General features: G+C 49.5%; 1 protein-coding gene across 1 annotated transcript in view; it reads right to left on the bottom strand.

Annotated features, from left to right (window-relative positions):
• Positions 1 to 20,694, bottom strand: part of LOC120986743 (carcinoembryonic antigen-related cell adhesion molecule 2-like) — a 142,046-nt gene that overhangs the window by 54,454 nt on the left and 66,898 nt on the right. The window contains exon 3 of the mRNA XM_040415456.1: positions 18,348 to 18,614. Coding sequence (XP_040271390.1) covers positions 18,348 to 18,614 — 267 coding nt within the window. The remainder of the gene's footprint in view (positions 1 to 18,347; positions 18,615 to 20,694) is intronic.

Here is a 20,694-nt window from a genome sequence, read left to right as displayed (position 1 = left end):
GAGCCTGTGTCACCCAGCGCCTAAAAAATAGGCCTGACATTTATATTCCTCCAAATCAGTACATTTTTAGCTGGTCAAGTTATTTTTAGTGACCGTAAAAGCACAGTTTTTGTTCTGGGTTGAAAAACAATTCCCAAATTTGCCATTCTCAAAATTAGTGGTTTCTGCTGTATCAGGCCTACTTTAAATCTATCCCAAAAAGGGTATATTAGATTCAAGGTGCTGATAGGGTCATTCTCAATAACTTCACACACACGCTACAGTGCAGATCCAAGTCTAATTCTGTGATTAAACGTATACCTGTCACACAGCGCGTAAATACTAGGCCTACAATTTGTATTCAGCTAAATCTGTCGTTACTGCTGTGCCTGTATTAGTGTAATACGGTACCTAAATAGATAGCCAGACAGTGTTAGGTGTCTGTAAAAAAAAGGCCTGAATTAGAATTCAATACATTGGGCCAAATAATATTTTTATTATTGTGGTGAACGGTAACAATGAGGAAAACATCTAGTAAGGGACGCGGACGCGGACGTGGACATGGTCGTGGTGGTGTTAGTGGACCCTCTGGTGCTGGGAGAGGACGTGGCCGTTCTGCCACAGCCACACGTCCTAGTGAACCAACTACCTCAGGTCCCAGTAGCCGCCAGAATTTACAGGGATATTTGGTGGGGCCCAATGCCGTTCTAAGGATGGTAAGGCCTGAGCAGGTACAGGCATTAGTCAATTGGGTGGCCGACAGTGGATCCAGCACGTTCACATTATCTCCCACCCAGTCTTCTGCAGAAAGCGCACAGATGGCGCATGAAAACCAAGCCCATCAGTCTGTCACATCACCCCCATGCATATCAGGGAAACTGTCTGAGCCTCAAGTTATGCAGCAGTCTCTTATGCTGTTTGAAGACTCTGCTGGCAGGGTTTCCCAAGGGCATCCACCTAGCCCTTCCCCAGCGGTGGAAGAGATAGAATGCACTGACGCACAACCACTTATGTTTCCTGATGATGAGGACATGGGAATACCACCTCAGCACGTCTCTGATGATGACGAAACACAGGTGCCAACTGCTGCGTCTTTCTGCAGTGTGCAGACTGAACAGGAGGTCAGGGATCAAGACTGGGTGGAAGACGATGCAGGGGACGATGAGGTCCTAGACCCCACATGGAATGAAGGTCGTGCCACTGACTTTCACAGTTCGGAGGAAGAGGCAGTGGTGAGACCGAGCCAACAGCGTAGCAAAAGAGGGAGCAGTGGGCAAAATCAGAACACCCGCCACCAAAAGACTCTGCCTGCTACTGACCGCCGCCATCTGGGACCGAGCACCCCAAAGGCAGCTTCAAGGAGTTCCCTGGCATGGCACTTCTTCAAACAATGTGCTGACGACAAGACCCGAGTGGTTTGCACGCTGTGCCATCAGAGCCTGAAGCGAGGCATTAACGTTCTGAACCTTAGCACAACCTGCATGACCAGGCACCTGCATGCAAAGCATGAACTGCAGTGGAGTAAACACCTTAAAAACAAGGAAGTCACTCAGGCTCCCCCTGCTACATCTTCTGCTGCTGCCGCCGCCTCGGCCTCTTCTGCTGCTGCCGCCTCGGCCTCTTCTGCTGCTGCCGCCGCCTCGGCCTCTTCTGCTGCTGCCGCCGCCTCGGCCTCTTCCCCCGCCTCTGGAGGAACGTTGGCACCTGCCGCCCAGCAAACATGGGATGTACCACCAACACCACCACCTGCGTCACCAAGCATCTCAACCATGTCACACGGCAGCGTTCAGCTCTCCATCTCACAAACATTTGAGAGAAAGCGTAAATTCCCACCTAGCCACCCTCGATCCCTGGCCCTGAATGCCAGCATTTCTAAACTACTGGCCTATGAAATGCTGTCATTCAGGCTGGTGGACACACACAGCTTCAAACAGCTCATGTCACTTGCTGTCCCACAGTATGTTGTTCCCAGCCGCCACTACTTCTCTAAGAGAGCCGTGCCTTCCCTGCACAACCAAGTGTCCGATAAAATCAGGTGTGCACTGCGCAACGCCATCTGTGGCAAGGTCCACCTAACCACAGATACGTGGACCAGTAAGCACGGCCAGGGACGCTATATCTCCCTAACTGCACACTGGGTAAATGTAGTGGCGGCTGGGCCCCAGGCGGAGAGCTGTTTGGCGCACGTCCTTCCGCCGCCAAGGATCGCAGGGTAACATTCTTTGCCTCCTGTCTCCTCCTCCTCCTCCTCAGCTTCCTCCTCCTCTTCTTCCACCTGCTCATCCAGTCAGCCACACACCTTCACCACCAACTTCAGCACAGCCCGGGGTAAACGTCAGCAGGCCATTCTGAAACTCATATGTTTGGGGGACAGGCCCCACACCGCACAGGAGTTGTGGCGGGGTATAGAACAACAGACCGACGAGTGGTTGCTGCCGGTGAGCCTCAAGCCCGGCCTGGTGGTGTGCGATAATGGGCGAAATCTCATTGCAGCTCTGGGACTAGCCGGTTTGACGCACATCCCTTGCCTGGCGCATGTGCTGAATTTGGTGGTGCAGAAGTTCATTCGCAACTACCCTGATATGTCAGAGCTGCTGCATAAAGTGCGGGCCGTCTGTTCGCGCTTCCGGCGTTCACACCCTGCTGCTGCTCGCCTGTCTGCGCTACAGCGTAACTTCGGCCTTCCCGCTCACCGCCTCCTATGCGACGTGCCCACCAGGTGGAACTCCACCTTGCACATGCTGGACAGACTGTGCGAGCAGCAGCAGGCCATAGTGGAGTTTCAGCTGCAGCACGCACGGGTGAGTCGCACTGCGGAACAGACACACTTCACCACCAATGACTGGGCCTCCATGCGAGACCTGTGTGCCCTGTTGCGCTGTTTCGAGTACTCCACCAACATGGCCAGTGGCGATGACGCCGTTATCAGCGTTACAATACCACTTCTATGTCTCCTTGAGAAAACACTTAGGGCGATGATGGAAGAGGAGGTGGCCCAAGAGGAAGAGGAGGAAGAGGGGTCATTTTTAGCACTTTCAGGCCAGTCTCTTCGAAGTGACTCAGAGGGATGTTTTTTGCAACACCAGAAGCCAGGTACAAATGTGGCCAGACAGGGCCCACTACTGGAGGACGAGGAGGATGAGGAGGAGGTGGAGGAGGATGAGGATGAAGCATGTTCACAGCGGGGTGGAACCCAAAGCAGCTCGGGCCCATCACTGGTGCGTGGCTGGGGGGAAACACAGGACGATGACGATACGCCTCTCACAGAGGACAGCTTGTCCTTACCTCTGGGCAGCCTGGCACACATGAGTGACTACATGCTGCAGTGCCTGCGCAACGACAGCAGAGTTGCCCACATTTTAACGTGTGCGGAATACTGGGTTGCCACCCTGCTGGATCCCCGGTACAAAGACAATGTGCCCACCTTACTTCCTACACTGGAGTGTGATAGGAAGATGCGCGAGTACAAGCGCACGTTGGTAGACGCGCTACTGAGAGCATTCCCAAATGTCACAGGGGAACCAGTGGAAGCCCAAGGCGAAGGCAGAGGAGGAGCAAGAGGTCGCCAACGCAGCTGTGTCACGGCCAGCTCCTCTGAGGGCAGGGTTAGCATGGCAGAGATGTGGAAAAGTTTTGTCACCACGCCACAGCTAACTGCACCACCACCTGATACGGAACGTGTTAGCAGGAGGCAACATTTCACTAACATGGTGGAACAGTACCTGTGCACACCCCTCCACGTACTGACTGATGGTTCGGCCCCATTCAACTTCTGGGTCTCCAAATTGTCCACGTGGCCAGAGCTAACCTTTTATGCCTTGGAGGTGCTGGCCTGCCCGGCGGCCAGCGTTTTGTCTGAACGTGTATTCAGCACGGCAGGGGGCGTCATTACAGACAAACGCAGCCGCCTGTCTACAGCCAATGTGGACAAGCTGACGTTCATAAAAATGAACCAGGCATGGATCCCACAGGACCTGTCCATCCCTTGTGCAGATTAGATATTAACTACCTCCCCTTAACAATATATTATTGTACTCCAGGGCACTTCCTCATTCAATACTGCAGTGTACTCAAGTTGTGCGTAGTAGGTGTTTCTGAGTGTAGTAGTGCAATATACACTAACCTGGTACAGCTGACTCTCTGCAAGGGCAGGTATAGGTAGGAATAGTTCGTGACGCCAGTGCCAAGTAAACGGTGGCACGCCGTTTGCGGATGCAGGAATAATTTGAGGAAACGTGGTGTTAAACAGAACTTCAACTTTAGTAGGTTGCAGGCAGAGACAATATTGGAAACGCAGTTCCTCAGCATACAGTCGATTTTGCAATTCGGTCGATGCAGGCAATTCAGTACAGCAGGGTAATTACAGAGTGTTAAACACAGGATTTGCAGCAAAGGAGCTTGCACTCTAATTCTGTCTGATCCTGGAATATAGCAATTCTTCACCAAGGCCCATTAACCTAATACTGGCTTTATATCCTTGATTATGGCTTTCATAAGTACCTCCTCTGTTTCCTCAATACCTCTGGCTCCTCTGATCTTTGCCTCAGTCTCTCCCAGCTTCTGAATGGTTCCTCAGGCTAAGGTATTCCTGCTTCTGCATGTAGGAATTCAGGAGGGAATCTTCTCCTGAACAGCAGGCTTCAGGCCTGGACTGGTCTCAGACATTATCTAATCTCCATCTGTAGATTACAGACACTAGACTCCGTCTGCCTTGCACTTCCCTGTCTGGCCTTATATAAACTAGGGCTCTCTAGCTCCCTCTATGGACCAGAACCTGCAATAACACCCCTAGCAGGCCTGTGCATGCAAGTCTCAGTGACAGGGAAATACACACATTACATTGCATTTTACAAAACTGACATACAACAACTTTCCATAATTAAGGAGGGACGACAGCACACCAAGTGACCTTTGGTAGTAACGGGTATTACAACTCCCGTATACTACATACCCCACTGCTTTAAGCTGAGTACGCCCTCGTACTCCATCATGGGTCGCCCAACTGGAATCTCTACCTGAAATAGAAATAGAGACATGCAGGCATACATATATGTAATTCATCAGCATTTACATTTACATCAGGTCCAATTGGCAAAGGTGCAGGGCAGTGACAAGGGGCGTCGTTCTCTTCTCTCAGGATAGTGAATGGAACTGGGGCGCTGACCTGGCACAGCGTAACATTATAACCAGGATAGTCCATGACAATGAATAAGTCCATGATAAAACAGTAGAAAACGGTATAAAAGTTCTTGGAGGCTCAAATAACAAACATGAGTCCGTACCCAGGTTATTTCTTATTAAATCACAGAGGCTCTCATGCGGTGGAGTCCATCTCTGGGCACAATACTTTAAAAGAGTAAGAATCTCGGAGGCTCAGGTCCTTTTGAGTCTGTCTCCGGGCACGGTTCCTTAGTAACAGGTTGCACAATAAAATGACAGCAGGAAAAGTGCTGTAAAACCCCTGATCAACCTGAAAAGGGGGTGAAGGGTAAAAGGTGCAACAAAGGAACAGGCACAACTTGGCGTGGGGTAGCAAAAGCAGGCAGGGGGTCCTGGAAAACAAGCCTGGCCTTGCTGACTTTGTAATTTCAGTGGTCAACACCTACCACTGAGCCGTGGACAAACTGGCAGCCGCAACAAAGGACCAGCAACACAGGACTCCTGTCCTGGAAGGGTTAACATGAACTTCTTAGGAAATAAATCAAAGGCCTAGCAGGCTGATCACAGTGGCACATCATATCCACTTGGCTCCGCTGGCAAGTACCGTCTGTAGTATTCTTCTACAGGAGGATGGGCCCACATAACAGTGTCAGGGGGCAGCTGTAGGGTAAAGGGGCCCCTAATAGGTATTGGCCCCATAGGCCTAGGGGTGAACCCTCTGATGGACCGTGCCGGCCCTGGCATGATCACTGCAGGGTGTGACGTGCTTGGCACCGCCGCAGCAAGCGGTCCGGTGCTCTGGGTGCAGCAGTTTACGGCAATCGCGGGTCCGGTCTGGGGCACTGACGGAGCGGTGGCAACAGAAGGCGGTCGGCGGGTGGTGACAGGCACCCTTACCTCATCATTCCTCGGCGGTGTCTGGATCCTGGCGGTGTAGGTCTTACGCAACTCCCGCAACTTCTCCTCCAGCCGGACGATCTGCTCACCGATACTCTCGGTGTCGGAGTCGCTGTTCTCTGCCGGCACCTCCGGCGCAGGTACAGTCACCGCTGATGCAGACTCGGCCTCTTCAGGTTCTGGACTTGCCTCTGGTCTCCGTCCCATCCGGATGTTCTGGAAGGTAGCACTCAATCCTCTTTGCTGCTCCAGCTCAGATAGTGTCTTCTCCCGACGTGGCAGCTCGGGGGAAGGGTAGGGGCTCACCCATTTCTCCAACACGGTTGGCTGCCAGAAGACGTTCGGCCCGATGAAGGAGCTCCGCTCCTGAAAGGCGTGATGGGCCGGCTCTGGAGAGCGTTCCGGTTCTCGCTCGCAGCCAGAGTGGTCTTCTTCTTCTGCCTCCCAATCCTCAGGTCCTCGCTTCGGACGGGTCACAGCAGTCGCATAGGGGCCTCGCAGGCTCTCGGCAGGGGTGTACTCCACTTCCTCTCCCTCGCGGAGGCTGTGCTGGTACGAAGGGAGGTAGTCTCTCTTGACAGACCTGCGATTGACATAGAGGTCTCTGCCAGTAAGATAGTCCTGAATAAACCCGTAGCCACGGGATTTGTCAAACGACAGCACCACTCCCTTTCTCCTTTCCAGGCGGGGTTGGGTGTGCGTGTGTCTTTCATGTATGGTCTTGGTTAGCTCCTCATACACGATCTTTGTCTTGGTATTCCGCTTGATAGCGGCCTCCCGAATCTCCGCCATCAGGGACGACCATTTAAACGATGGCTGAAAAAAGTCCCTCCATGAGCCATAGTAGGGCTCGGGTTCTTTCTCCCTGGTGCGGCAGGCAGGTTGCTCCGGTCCCGGAGCGTAGGCCGGTGGAGCCTCCTCTGGCTCTACACCGGTGTCGGTCATTTTTCCAATCATAGGTGCGGACGCTGCAGCAACACTCTGCTCACAATCCAACATGCTCGATCCTACTGAGGAGAGCGATAGGGTCGCGTCAATTAGAGTAGCCAGCTCCTCCCATTGCACTGGGGAGCCGCCCCCCAGGTATCTCAATATAGGGAAGGCGGTGTCCATGCTGGCAGACATGCAAATGTCCAGATAAGCCGTGGCGCCTGCCCTTGACCTTCTTCCCGCTTTTTCCTCAGAAAGGCGCCAATTTTTCCCGCCTTTTCGGGATGAAGGTGACGCAGCAGTAAATTCAGCCAGCTCAGCGGCCATCTTTAGGTACAAACGCTGTCTGTTCACTGACAGCAAGCAGGAATGTTTAAAGTCCACAAAACCACAATCCAATGCGGCGATTTTCTTCCTCTGGGTAGCGCAACCCTGCACAGCGCTTTTTAGAGGTTTTTGGAACACTTTGGGTACGATCTTCAGTCCACAAAGTCCACTTTCATTAAACAGGAAAATTGTCACTTTGGTCACAGGGCACTTGTATAAGGCACAAAGTTCATGCTTCTTGCACTAGAAAGCGTGCGAATCCTGTTCGTGACGCCAAAAGAGAGGTGCAGTGTACTCAAGTTGTGCGTAGTAGGTGTTTCTGGGTGTAGTAGTGCAATATACACTAACCTGGTACAGCTGACTCTCTGCAAGGGCAGGTATAGGTAGGAATAGTTCGTGACGCCAGTGCCAAGTAAACGGTGGCACGCCGTTTGCGGATGCAGGAATAATTTGAGGAAACGTGGTGTTAAACAGAACTTCAACTTTAGTAGGTTGCAGGCAGAGACAATATTGGAAACGCAGTTCCTCAGCATACAGTCGATTTTGCAATTCGGTCGATGCAGGCAATTCAGTACAGCAGGGTAATTACAGAGTGTAAAACACAGGATTCGCAGCACAGGAGCTAGCACTCTAATTCTGTCTGATCCTGGAATACAGCAATTCTTCACCAAGGCCCATTAACCTAAGTCTGGCTTTATATCCTTGATTATGGCTTTCATAAGTACCTCCTCTGTTTCCTCAGTACCTCTGGCTCCTCTGATATTTGCCTCAGTCTCTCCTAGCTTCTGAATGGTTCCTCAGGCTAAGGTATTCCTGCTTCTGCATGTAGGAATTCAGGAGGGAATCTTCTCCTGAACAGCAGGCTTCAGGCCTGGACTGGTCTCAGACATTATCTAATCTCCATCTGTAGCTTACAGACACTAGACTCCGTCTGTCTTGCACTTCCCTGTCTGGCCTTATATAAACTAGGGCTCTCTAGCTCCCTCTATGGACCAGAACCTGCAATAACACCCCTAGCAGGCCTGTGCATGCAAGCTTCAGTGACAGGGAAATACACACATTACATTGCATTTTACAAAACTGACATACAACAACTTTCCATAATTAAGGAGGGACGACAGCACACCAAGTGACCTTTGGTAGTAACGGGTATTACAACTCCCGTATACTACAATACTATTTTTATTTTCATTTTACCATTATATTGCGGGGCAACCCAAAGTTGAATGAACCTCTCCTCTGTCTGGGTGCCGGGGCCTAAATATCTGACAGTGGCCTGTTCCAGTGGTGGGTGACGTGAAGCCTGATTCTCTGCTATGACATGAATACAGATTCTGCGCTGACATAAGGCCAGATTCTCTGTTACGCGACCTCTCTCCTCTGTCTAAGTGCCTGGGCCTAAATGTGTGACAGTGGCCTGTTCCAGTGGTGGGTGACGTGAAGCCTGATTCTCTGCTATGACATGAAGACAGATTCTGCGCTGACATAAGGCCAGATTCTCTGTTACGGGACCTCTCTCCTCTGCCTGGGTGCCGGGGCCTAAATGTGTGACAGTGGCCTGTTCCAGTGGTGGGTGACGTGAAGCCTGATTCTCTGCTATGACATGAAGACTGATTCTGCGCTGACATAAGGCCAGATTCTCTGTTACGGGACCGCTCTCCTCTGCCTGGGTGCCGGGGCCTAAATGTGTGACAGTGGCCTGTTCCAGTGGTGGGTGACGTGAAGCCTGATTCTCTGCTATGACATGAATACAGATTCTGCGCTGACATAAGGCCAGATTCTCTGTTACGGGACCGCTCTCCTCTGTCTGGGTGCCTGGGCCTAAATGTGTGACAGTGGCCTGTTCCAGTGGTGGGTGACGTGAAGCCTGATTCTCTGCTATGACATGAAGACAGATTCTGCGCTGACATAAGGCCAGATTCTCTGTTACGGGACCTCTCTCCTCTGCCTGGGTGCCGGGGCCTAAATGTGTGACAGTGGCCTGTTCCAGTGGTGGGTGACGTGAAGCCTGATTCTCTGCTATGACATGAAGACTGATTCTGCGCTGACATAAGGCCAGATTCTCTGTTACGGGACCGCTCTCCTCTGCCTGGGTGCCGGGGCCTAAATGTGTGACAGTGGCCTGTTCCAGTGGTGGGTGACGTGAAGCCTGATTCTCTGCTATGACATGAAGACTGATTCTGTGTTGACATAAGGCCAGATTCTCTGTTACGGGACCGCTCTCCTCTGCCTGGGTGCCGGGGCCTAAATGTGTGACAGTGGCCTGTTCCAGTGGTGGGTGACGTGAAGCCTGATTCTCTGCTATTGCAGTGTACTCAAGTTGTGCGTAGTAGGTGTTTCTGGGTGTAGTAGTGCAATATACACTAACCTGGTACAGCTGACTCTCTGCAAGGGCAGGTATAGGTAGAAATAGTTCGTGACGCCAGTGCCAAGTAAACGGTGGCACGCCGTTTGCGGATGCAGGAATAATTTGAGGAAACGTGGTGTTAAAACAGAACTTCAACTTTAGTAGTTTGCAGGCAGAGACAATATTGGAAACGCAGTTCCTCAGCATACAGTAGATTTTGCAATTCGGTCGATGCAGGCAATTCAGTACAGCAGGGTAATTACAGAGTGTTAAACACAGGATTTGCAGGCTGAGGAGCTTGCACTCTAACTCTGTCTGATCCTGGAATGTAGCAATTCTTCACCAAGGCCCATTAACCTAAGTCTGGCTTTATATCCTTGATTATGGCTTAAATAAGTACCTCCTCTGTTTCTCTCAGTACCTCTTGCTTTCCTGATCTTTGCCTCTGTCTCTCCCAGCTTCCTCAGGCTCTAGAAACTTCTGAGCTCTGGTCTAGACTGCTTCTGCACTCCACACTAGATCAGGTTACACTGACTTTCCCTTCCTTGTCTGGGCCTTATATAAACTAGGGCTCCCTAGCTCCCTCTAATGCCTAGAAGCTGGAATGACACCCCTAGCCGGCCTGTACTTGCAAGTTTCATAGTAACAGGGAAATACATGCATTACATTACATGACATTTTATAAAACTGACATACAACAACTCCCCATAATTAGGAGGGACGACAGCACACCAAGTGACCTTTGGTAGTGACGGGTATTACAGTTCCCGTACACTACATACCCCACTGCTTTAAGCTGAGTACGACCTCGTACTCCATCATGGGTCTCCCAACTGGAATCTCTACCTGAAATAGAAATAGAGACATGCAGGCATACATACATGTAATTCATCTGCATTTATATTGACATCAGGTCCAATTGGCAAAAATGAAGTGTGGTGACAAGGGGCGTCGTTCTCTTCTCTCAGGATAGTGAATGGAACGGGGGCGCTGACCTGGCACAGCGTAACATCAGAACCAGGATAGTCCATGACAATGAATAAGTCCATGATAAAACAGTAGAAAACGGTATAAAAGTTCTTGGAGGCTCAAATAACAAACATGAGTCCGTACCCAGGTTATTTCTTTAGTAAATCACAGAGGCTCTCATGCGGTGGAGTCCATCTCTGGGCACAATACTTAGTATGAAGTTGCACAATAAAATGACAGCATAGCAACGGAACTACCCAGGGGTTTCCTGTGGGTGTAGCACAGGCAAGGGCTCACGTGGGGGAGTCCATTCTTGCGCACAAATGTCCAACAAGGTATTCCCAGTAACAACGGTTTGGGAGGAGACGCCACCAGAATAGTCAAAGTCTCCTAAACGGACTGGCGGGCGTCCCCTGGTCATCCGGGTAGACCTTCTCAGTACAGGGGTCTCCTCTTCCCTTAGCAACGAAGTAGAAGGGACAGGAGCAACAGGAGGGTCTCCATCAGCGAGACCCTGGTCAGGAACAACTGGAACAACTGGAACAACAATATCCACGAGAGGGGGAACTGGATCCGGGGCATCTTGAACCGGCTCTGCTGGAGGTGAAGCCACAGTAGGTGCCGGAGCAGGCACCAGCAAGTTCAACCAAGGTGTCAGAAGCCAATGCATGGGATCAGCGTCATACCTCAGATTACTGACAGCCTGCATAGGATCCTCGGGCTGTATTGCTGACTCTGACACAGGGAATTCAGATCCAGGACTCTCGGCACTAGGTTCTGGTGTCAGGCAGAGCTTCAACCGGTTTCGGTGTACAATTTGGGATCCCTTGTCTTCCCGGGTGATCTCATAAGTATGAGTTCCAACATTTGGGATTGCAGTGACAACATAAGGACTTCGCTCCCACTTACTGTCCAATTTGCTGGTACGACGGTTATTCTTTAACCATACCACGGCCCCTATGGTCAAGGGTTCTGCCTGGGCTGCCTGATCATAGTCTTTCTGCTGCCGGTCTCTAGCAAAGTCCATACGTTCCTGAACAATGGCCTTGGCTGCATCCAATCGCCTTTGATGTTCAGCAACCCAGTCGGTGTTAGGTAATGGGTTAATGCAGTCAGGCACATGTACATCCAATGAATGATCAGCAGGCAATGTCCCTTGGCGCCCAAACATCAGGTAAAAAGGGGTATACCCGGTGGAACAATGTATGGTATGATTGTATGTGAACATGAGCTGTGGCAACAGACTGGGCCAATCTCCTCTGTTCTCAGGAGGCACGGCCCTCAGCATCTCTATCAAGGTCTGATTCATTTTTTCACATAATCCGTTACCTTGAGGATGGTAGGCCGTTGTCCGGATCTTCTTACAGTTGTGTAAGCGGCACAGTTCATGGAACAGATGAGACTCAAAAGCAGGTCCTTGGTCGGTGAGGATCTTTTCTGGACATCCATAGGGCAGGAGGAAGTGCTTCCAGAACATTTCGGCTGTAGTCTTGGCTGTCTGGTCTCTCACAGGCACTGCTACAACAAACTTTGTGAAATGGTCAATAATAGTCATGGCATAAACATACCCTGAGCGACTAGGCTCCAGTTTTACATGGTCGATGGCGACAAGTTCAAGAGGACGGGTACTTACAATGGGTCTCAGTGGTGCCCTCTGATCATGGTGCTCACTTCGTTTCAAGGCACAGGCTACACACTCTCGACACCACTTCTCCATGTCTTCTCTCATGCCCACCCAGTAAAACCGCTGGCGGATAGTAGCCTCAGTCTTTTGGACCCCAAAGTGGCCGGATTGATTGTGGTACATCTCCAACACCATACCTGCATCTCGTCGGGGTATGAGAATCTGGTGTACTCTTTCGTTGGACACTGGGTCTAGGCTCCTCCGTAGCAACAGGCCCTTTTGTATAAAGAGTTGGTGGCGCTGTCTCCATAGTTTGATGAGCTCAGGATCTGCACTCTTACGCCGAATCCTCTCAGGGGCTCTGCCACTGGTAATGAAGTCCAACAACTCACCCAGCACTCTACTTTCAGACTGTAGTTTCACCCACCTTTCTTCTTTAGGATCAGGCCTATTGGAGGATGAAGGAACTGCAGCTCTGTTATTGGTAGCTCGAGCCTGATCCTGTTGAGCAAATTTGTTATAGAAAGCCGGCATCTCTACATCTTCCCAAGCATCTCGCACATCATCAGGAGCTGTCTCTGTGGGAAGCCTGGATAAAGCATCAGCATTATCATTAGTACGTCCAGCACGATACTTTACAGAGAAATTATAGTTGGCAAGGCGAGAGGCCCATCTCTGCTCCAAGGCCCCCAATCTAGCTGTATTTAGATGTGCCAGAGGGTTATTGTCAGTGAATGCAATGAACGGGGTGGCGGCTAGATAATCCTTGAATTTCTCCGTCACCGCCCACACTAATGCCAGGAACTCTAGTTTGAAGGAACTATAATTCTGGTCATTTTTCTCAGCTCCTTTCAGGGAGCGGCTTGCATATGCTATCACTCTCTCTTTTCCCTCTTGGATTTGGGCTAACACAGCTCCCAGGCCTCGCTTGCTAGCATCGGTATAGAGATGGAAGGGCTTGCTATAATCTGGATAACCTAACACTGGAGGCTCGGTCAGTTTCTTTTTTAGCAATTGGAACGCTATCTCTCTTTCCTCATTCCACTCAATGGGCACAGGAGTTCTAGGACTCTTTTTGGGTTGCCCCCTCAAGAGCTCCTGGATAGGATCAGCTATTTGAGCAAAATGGGGGATAAAACGTCTATAGTAGCCGGCAAAACCCAGGAAACTCCTCACCTCTTTGACGGTAGTAGGAACCGGCCAATTACGGACAGCCGCTAGCTTATCAGGGTCAGGTTGCACTCCCTCTCCGCTTACTATATGCCCCAGGTATCTTACTGCAGGTTTGAGCAAGTGACACTTGGATGGCTTTACCTTCAAGCCATATTTGATAAGGATTTCAAATACTTCTGCCAAATGTTTCAGATGGTCCTCATATGTTTTTGAGTACACAATGACGTCATCTAGATACAGCAGCACTGTTTCGAAGTTTTTGTGACCCAAACACCGCTCCATTAGTCTCTGGAAAGTTCCTGGGGCATTACATAGCCCGAACGGCATACAATTGAATTCGAACAGGCCCATGGGAGTGGTGAAAGCAGTCTTTTCCCTATCTGCAGGGGCCATGGGTACCTGCCAGTAGCCACTGGTCAAGTCCAATGTGGAGAAATAGGCAGAGGAGCCCAGAGCAGTTAGTGACTCCTCAATGCGGGGCAGTGGGTATGCGTCTTTGTGGGTTATTTGATTAATTTTCCTATAATCCACACAGAAACGGATACCCCCGTCCTTCTTCTTTACAAGGACCAGGGGTGCAGCCCACGGACTACGGCTGTCCCGGATTACATTAGAGTCTTTCATCTCTTGGATCATTTCCTTTACAGTCTGATATGAAGTAGGCGGTAAAGGTCTGTACCTCTCCTTGATAGGAGGATGAGAGCCAGTAGGTATAGTGTGTTGTATGGCACTAACCTCTCCATAATCAGTGGCATGCTTACTGAAGGCCTGGTGGTGCTCTTTGACAAGCTGTATAATCCCTTCTTGTTGCCGTTGGGGGGTATTCTCGTCCCCGACATGGAGCTCTTCCCACCAGGGCACTTGTGGCTGGGTCACCGGCGAACATCCGCGGCCTGCAGCTGACGGCTTTTCTGTCACTGGAAGACGAATGATGTCTTGGAAGGACACCTGGGACAGCTGGGCAACAGGGCAATGCTTAGTAAGCGCAACAGGATGATCACTCAGGTTAATCAGACGGACAGGTACTTTACCTTGGGAGACGTTCACCAGGCACTTGGCAGCTCTCACATAAGGGTAATCCTCCATCTGGATTGGTTCCACCAGGGCTGGATAATCTCGGCCTTCGACTCCCAGGACAGCACGACACCACAAAAGAGTTTGAGAATTAGGAGGCAAAGTCACAGGCTTAATATCACGGATCCTGGCAGTACAGATTTCTCCTTTCTCATTAGCAAACTTCTGCTGGGCACTTAACACAGTAATAGTCTTTTGAATCACCCTCCTGGACGCAGAGGAAGCAGTGGGCAAAGTCTGATGTAATACGGCAAGTATTTCTGAATAACAGTTTTTGAAGACATTGGTGCCTAGAATGACAGGATGTCCTCCTCTGTCACCGGCCTGCACTACTATCACCCCCTGTTGTGGTAAGGTTACTTCTCCCACCTGCAGGGTGGGTTCCCAGTATCCATGAACCTTTACTGGTTTGCCATTGCTGGCGATAATCTCCACCCAGGATTCAGGCGGCTGGGTCAATTGGTTGGTGTCCCAGAACCTTTCAAAGGCGGGCAGCTGAATAGTAGTGACTTGAGACCCAGTATCTAATAAGGCTTCAAAGGGGACCCCGTTGATCTCTATATTGATTTTAGGATGGGATCCTACATACCGTGGCATCCAATTTGGATCTTCTGGACCTAGTGTTCTACCTCCCGAGGGGTGGTCCTCAGCCTCAGGGGTTGCCCGTTTAACTGCCAGCACGTGGATTCTGTGTGTCCCTGCTTTTTGCAATATGTACATACGGGCCGCTTACGGTTTTTATTGCGTCTCCCAGGATCCCTGACGTGAGTCTCTTGGTAAGGAGGTGGGAACGGCCTAGGAGGTGACAGGAATTCTTCTTCTAGCATTATGGGTTTTTCCCATTCCTCTAATTTTCTGCACACTTTCTCTAGACTTTTAGTGAGGTGATTTACTTGCTCTGTCAGCATGGCAATAGTATCGGTAGCTGACACTTGAACAGCTTGGCCGGCCTCAGCTCGGTTAGTGACAAGCGGTTTTGGTCTGCAGGCTGATGACTCAGGTGGGGCGCTCAACTCAGGAGATACTGTGGACCCCAGAATTTTTATAGCCAGTTCTTTAAAGTCCAGAAAGGCACTGTTAGGGTGCTGGGCGGACAGCATCTTTAATTGGGTCCTTGTTTGCTCACTAGACACCCCGGTTATAAATTGTTCCCTTAGGGTCTGGTCCCGGTTATCAGCCTCTTTGGGATCTATCTGAATTACAGCCCCTAAAGCCTCCTGAAGTGATAGGGCATAGTCACGGAGGGACTCACCGGGTTTCTGTCTCTTGCCAAAGAAGTGCATCTTTATCTCTGAGGCAGTCCTAGTTTCAAAAGTGGCCCTGAGGCGGGTGAAGATCTGTTCTAGAGTACTCCGCTCAGTAGCAGGCCATGATAACACTTCCCTGCGGGCAGCCCCCTCCAGTTGCGCCAGCATGATTTCCATTTGCTGGTCGGCATTTATAGGGTATAATCGGAATAGTGCCAGCAACTTTTCTTCAAAGTCCCGTAGGGTATGGGTCTCTCCCCTGTAGCGGGGGAACCATGGGGCCCCGAAATAGTACGGCATGGTAAAGGGCATCATGCTGGGGGCCGCCGGATGACCAGGAGCCGCAAGCTCTCCTGGGGCCGGCTGTTCAGGCACTCCCGGCTCTGACATGGTAGTCTATTGAGAGGTGGCCGCTGGCGACTAAAGAGGCCGGTGCACTCCCCTTCCCTCCGGTTACAGGTGCTTACCGGTATCGTCGGGCCTGCGCAGGCCAAGTCTCGCGAGATCCCGGACGTCCTGAGACCGCGGTGACGCAGGAGAAGCAGGGCCGCGGCGGTGCGATGATGAAGAGGGGCGGGACTCTCTGTGTCTTTGCAGGGATCCGCCCACGAAGTCCTCAGCGGCGCGGGAAACTTTATTCCAGGCGGCCGGTGGCCATCTTTAGCAAAACGCTGTCCATTCACTGACAGCAAGCAGGATTGTAAAAAGTCTATAAATCCACACTCCAATGCGGCGATTTTCTTCCTCTGTATAGCGCAATACTGCACAGCGCTTTTTAGAAGTTTTTGGTATACTTTGGGTATAATTTTCAGTCCACAAAGTCCACTTGAAATAAACAGGAAAATTGTCACTTTGGTCACAGGGCAACTGTATAAGGCACAAAGTTCACGCTTCTTGCACTATAAAGCGTGCGTATCCGTGTTCGTGACGCCAAAAGAGAGGTGCAGTGTACTCAAGTTGTGCGTAGTAGGTGTTTCTGGGTGTAGTAGTGCAATATACACTAACCTGGTACAGCTGACTCTCTGCAAGGGCAGGTATAGGTAGAAATAGTTCGTGACGCCAGTGCCAAGTAAACGGTGGCACGCCGTTTGCGGATGCAGGAATAATTTGAGGAAACGTGGTGTTAAAACAGAACTTCAACTTTAGTAGTTTGCAGGCAGAGACAATATTGGAAACGCAGTTCCTCAGCATACAGTCGATTTTGCAATTCGGTCGATGCAGGCAATTCAGTACAGCAGGGTAATTACAGAGTGTTAGACACAGGATTTGCAGGCTGAGGAGCTTGCACTCTAACTCTGTCTGATCCTGGAATGTAGCAATTCTTCACCAAGGCCCATTAACCTAAGTCTGGCTTTATATCCTTGATTATGGCTTAAATAAGTACCTCCTCTGTTTCTCTCAGTACCTCTGGCTTCTCTGATCTTTGCCTCAGTCTCTCCCAGCTTCCTCAGGCTCTAGAAACTTCTGAGCTCTGGTCTAGACTGCTTCTGCACTCCACACTAGATCAGGTTACACTGCCTTTCCCTTCCTTGTCTGGGCCTTATATAAACTAGGGCTCTCTAGCTCCCTCTAATGCCTAGAAGCTGGAATGACACCCCTAGCCGGCCTGTACTTGCAAGTTTCATAGCAACAGGGAAATACATGCATTACATTACATGACATTTTATAAAACTGACATATACCAACTTCCCCATAATTAAGGGGGGACGACAGCACACCAAGTGACCTTTGGTAGTGACGGGTATTACAGTTCCCGTACACTACACTATGACATGAATACAGATTCTGCGCTGACATAAGGCCAGATTCTCTGTTACGGGACCTCTCTCCTCTGTCTGGGTGCCGGGGCCTAAATGTGTGACAGTGGCCTGTTCCAGTGGTGGGTGACGTGAAGCCTGATTCTCTGCTATGACATGAAGACAGATTCTGCGCTGACATAAGGCCAGATTCTCTGTTACGGGACCTCTCTCCTCTGTCTGGGTGCCTGGGCCTAAATGTGTGTCAGTGGCCTGTTCCAGTGGTGGGTGACGTGAAGCCTGATTCTCTGCTATGACATGAAGACAGATTCTGCGCTGACATAAGGCCAGATTCTCTGTTACGGGACCTCTCTCCTCTGCCTGGGTGCCTGGGCCTAAATGTGTGACAGTGGCCTGTTCCAGTGGTGGGTGACGTGAAGCCTGATTCTCTGCTATGACATGAAGACAGATTCTGCGCTGACATGAAGCCAGATTCTCTGCTATGGGACCTCTGTCCAATTGATATTGGGTCATTTTTATTTTTTTTATTTTTATTTTAATTCATTTCCCTATCCACATTTGTTTGCAGGGGATTTACCTACATGTTGCTGCCTTTTGCAGCCCTCTAGCTCTTTCCTGGGCTGTTTTACAGCCTTTTTAGTGCCCAAAAGTTCGGGTCCCCATTGACTTCAATGGGGTTCGGGTTCGGGACGAAGTTCGGTTCGGGTTCGGATCCCGAACCCGAACATTTCCGGGAAGTTCGGCCGAACTTCTCGAACCCGAACATCCAGGTGTTCGCTCAACTCTAATCAGGACCAGTCAGAAGATCAGCAAGAACACATACTGGAGATACGGTCTATGATGGTCACACTACGGATACTCACAGAGCACGGAGACCGCGTGGGGGTCACTGACGTCCTTACTGACGAGGTTCTGAGCTCCACACTGGTATTCTCCCGAGTCTCCTCGTGTAATGCTGGAGAAGGTGAGCGTCTCGTTATCTCCTGACAGTTTGGCTCCAGAGGAGATGCTGGTACCACGCCTGGTCCATGTGATGGTCACAGCATGTGAGGTGACACAGGTCAGGGTGACCGGCTCATTTTCCTTGGGTTGGGGGGTGGACGCGGTGATTTTAGGTTTAGTGACCGGCTCTGTGAATGGAGGAAGATAAGAGACAATTATCATATAGAGGATTTCATATTTACAGGTGGAGGAATAAACTTAGTAGAAGCTCGTGTCTCACGTCACATTTACCAACCATGTAGGAATAACGCTAATATAGTCCCTTATTCAAGACCTTCCCCTAACAGAGCAGAAAGCATCTACAGTCGTGTTCAAAGCATATCAGTCCAGCACGAGAAGTGATACTTCTACTCAGCAAATGATTTACTAGTAAGTGTAATAGAGGAATAGAGAGAAACAACTGTAACAACTGCTGAGCAATGCAATCATTAACCCATAGAGGACCCGCGCCCTACATGTACGGCGCTGATGTCCGTGACTTAAGGACCAGCGCAGGAGATGCGCCCGCCCGATCAGCGGCAGGGCTCCGGCAGTCACTGATAGCCGGACCCCTGCTGCATGCGCCGGCAACGGTGAAATCACTGATGGCGGCACTCTAACCCTTGATGTGCCGCGGCACATGCGATGTCCTCACGGGTATCAGAGCTGCCATCGGGGACCCGATGGCATGGAAGGCAGCCCGATGCGTTCCTTAGGATTCGTGGCTGCCTTCCGGGAGAGCCTGTGAGATCCAGCCCCCTGTATTGCACTGTGTAATACACTTACAGCCAATGCATCACAATACAGAAGTATTGTCATGCATTGTAAAGGGGATCAGACCCCCAAAAAAATTAAGTTTTACAAATAAATTAAAAGTTTCAAGTAAAAAAAAAAAAAATACCTTTTCCCAAAATAAAGTTAAAAAAATTTGTAAAAAATAGGCAAAAAAAAAAAAAATTGTTGAAAAATTAGGTATCGCCGCATCTGTATCAACTGGCTCTATAAAAATATCACATGACCTAACCCCTCAGATGAACACCGTAAAAAAAAAAAAAAAAAAAGGGGCAAAAAAGACATTTTTTGTCACCTTACATTACAAAAAGTGTAATAGCAATCAATCAAAAAGTGATATACAACCTAAAATAGTACCAATCAAACCATCATCTCATCCTGAAAAAAATGGGCCCCTACACAAGACAGTCGCCCCCCCCCAAAAAAAAATTACGTCTTTCAGAATGTGGAAAATGCTTTATTATGTAAAACTGAAACAAACCAAAGAAAGTAGTCATATTTGGTATTGTCGTGTCCGTGACAACCTGCTTTATAAAAATACCACATGATCTAACCTTAAAATAAAAACGGTGCCAAAACAACTATTTTTCGTTACCTTGCCTCACAAAAAGTGTAATATAGAGCAACCAAAAATCATATGTACCCTAAAATAGTACCAACAAAACTGCCACCCTATCCCGTAGTTTCTAAAATGGGGTCACTTTTTTGGAGTTTCTACTCTCGGGGTGCATCAGGGGGGCTTTAAATGGGACATGGTGTCAAAAAACCAGTCCAGCAAAACCTGTCTTCCAAAAACCGTATGGCATTCCTTTCCTCCTGCGCCCTGCCGTGTGCCCGTACAGCAGTTTACGACCACATATGGGGGGTTTCTGTAAACTACTGAATCAGGGCCATAAATATTGAGTTTGGTTTGGCTGCTAACCCTTGCTTTGTAACTGGAAAAAATAGATTAAAATGGAAAATCTGCCAAAAAAGTGAAATTCTGAAATTTTATCTCTATTTTCCATCAATTCTTGTGGAACACCTAAAGGGTTAACAAAGTTTGTAAAATCAGCTTTGAATACCTTGGGCTGTAGTTTGTAAAATGCGGTCATTTTTGGGTGGTTTCTATTATGTAAGCCTCGCAAAGTGACTTCAGACCTGAACTGGTCCTTAAAAGGTGGGTCAGAAAAATTTCAAGATTTGCTTCTAAACTTCTAAGCCTTGTAACATCCCCAAAAAATAAAATGGCTTTGACAAAATGATCCAAACATGAAGTAGACATATGGGGAATGTAAAGTAATAACTATTTTTGGAGGTATTACTATGTATGATAGAAGTAGAGAAATTGAAATTTGCAAATTTGCTAATCTTTCCAAATATTTGGTAAATTTGTCATTTTTTTTATAAATAAAAAAAAATAATTTGACTTCATTTTACCAGTGTCATGAAGTACAA

This window comes from Bufo bufo, chromosome 1 (genome assembly GCF_905171765.1).
Source record: "Bufo bufo chromosome 1, aBufBuf1.1, whole genome shotgun sequence".
Lineage (NCBI taxonomy): Eukaryota > Metazoa > Chordata > Amphibia > Anura > Bufonidae > Bufo > Bufo bufo.
This window is presented reverse-complemented; position numbering and strand designations above follow the sequence as displayed.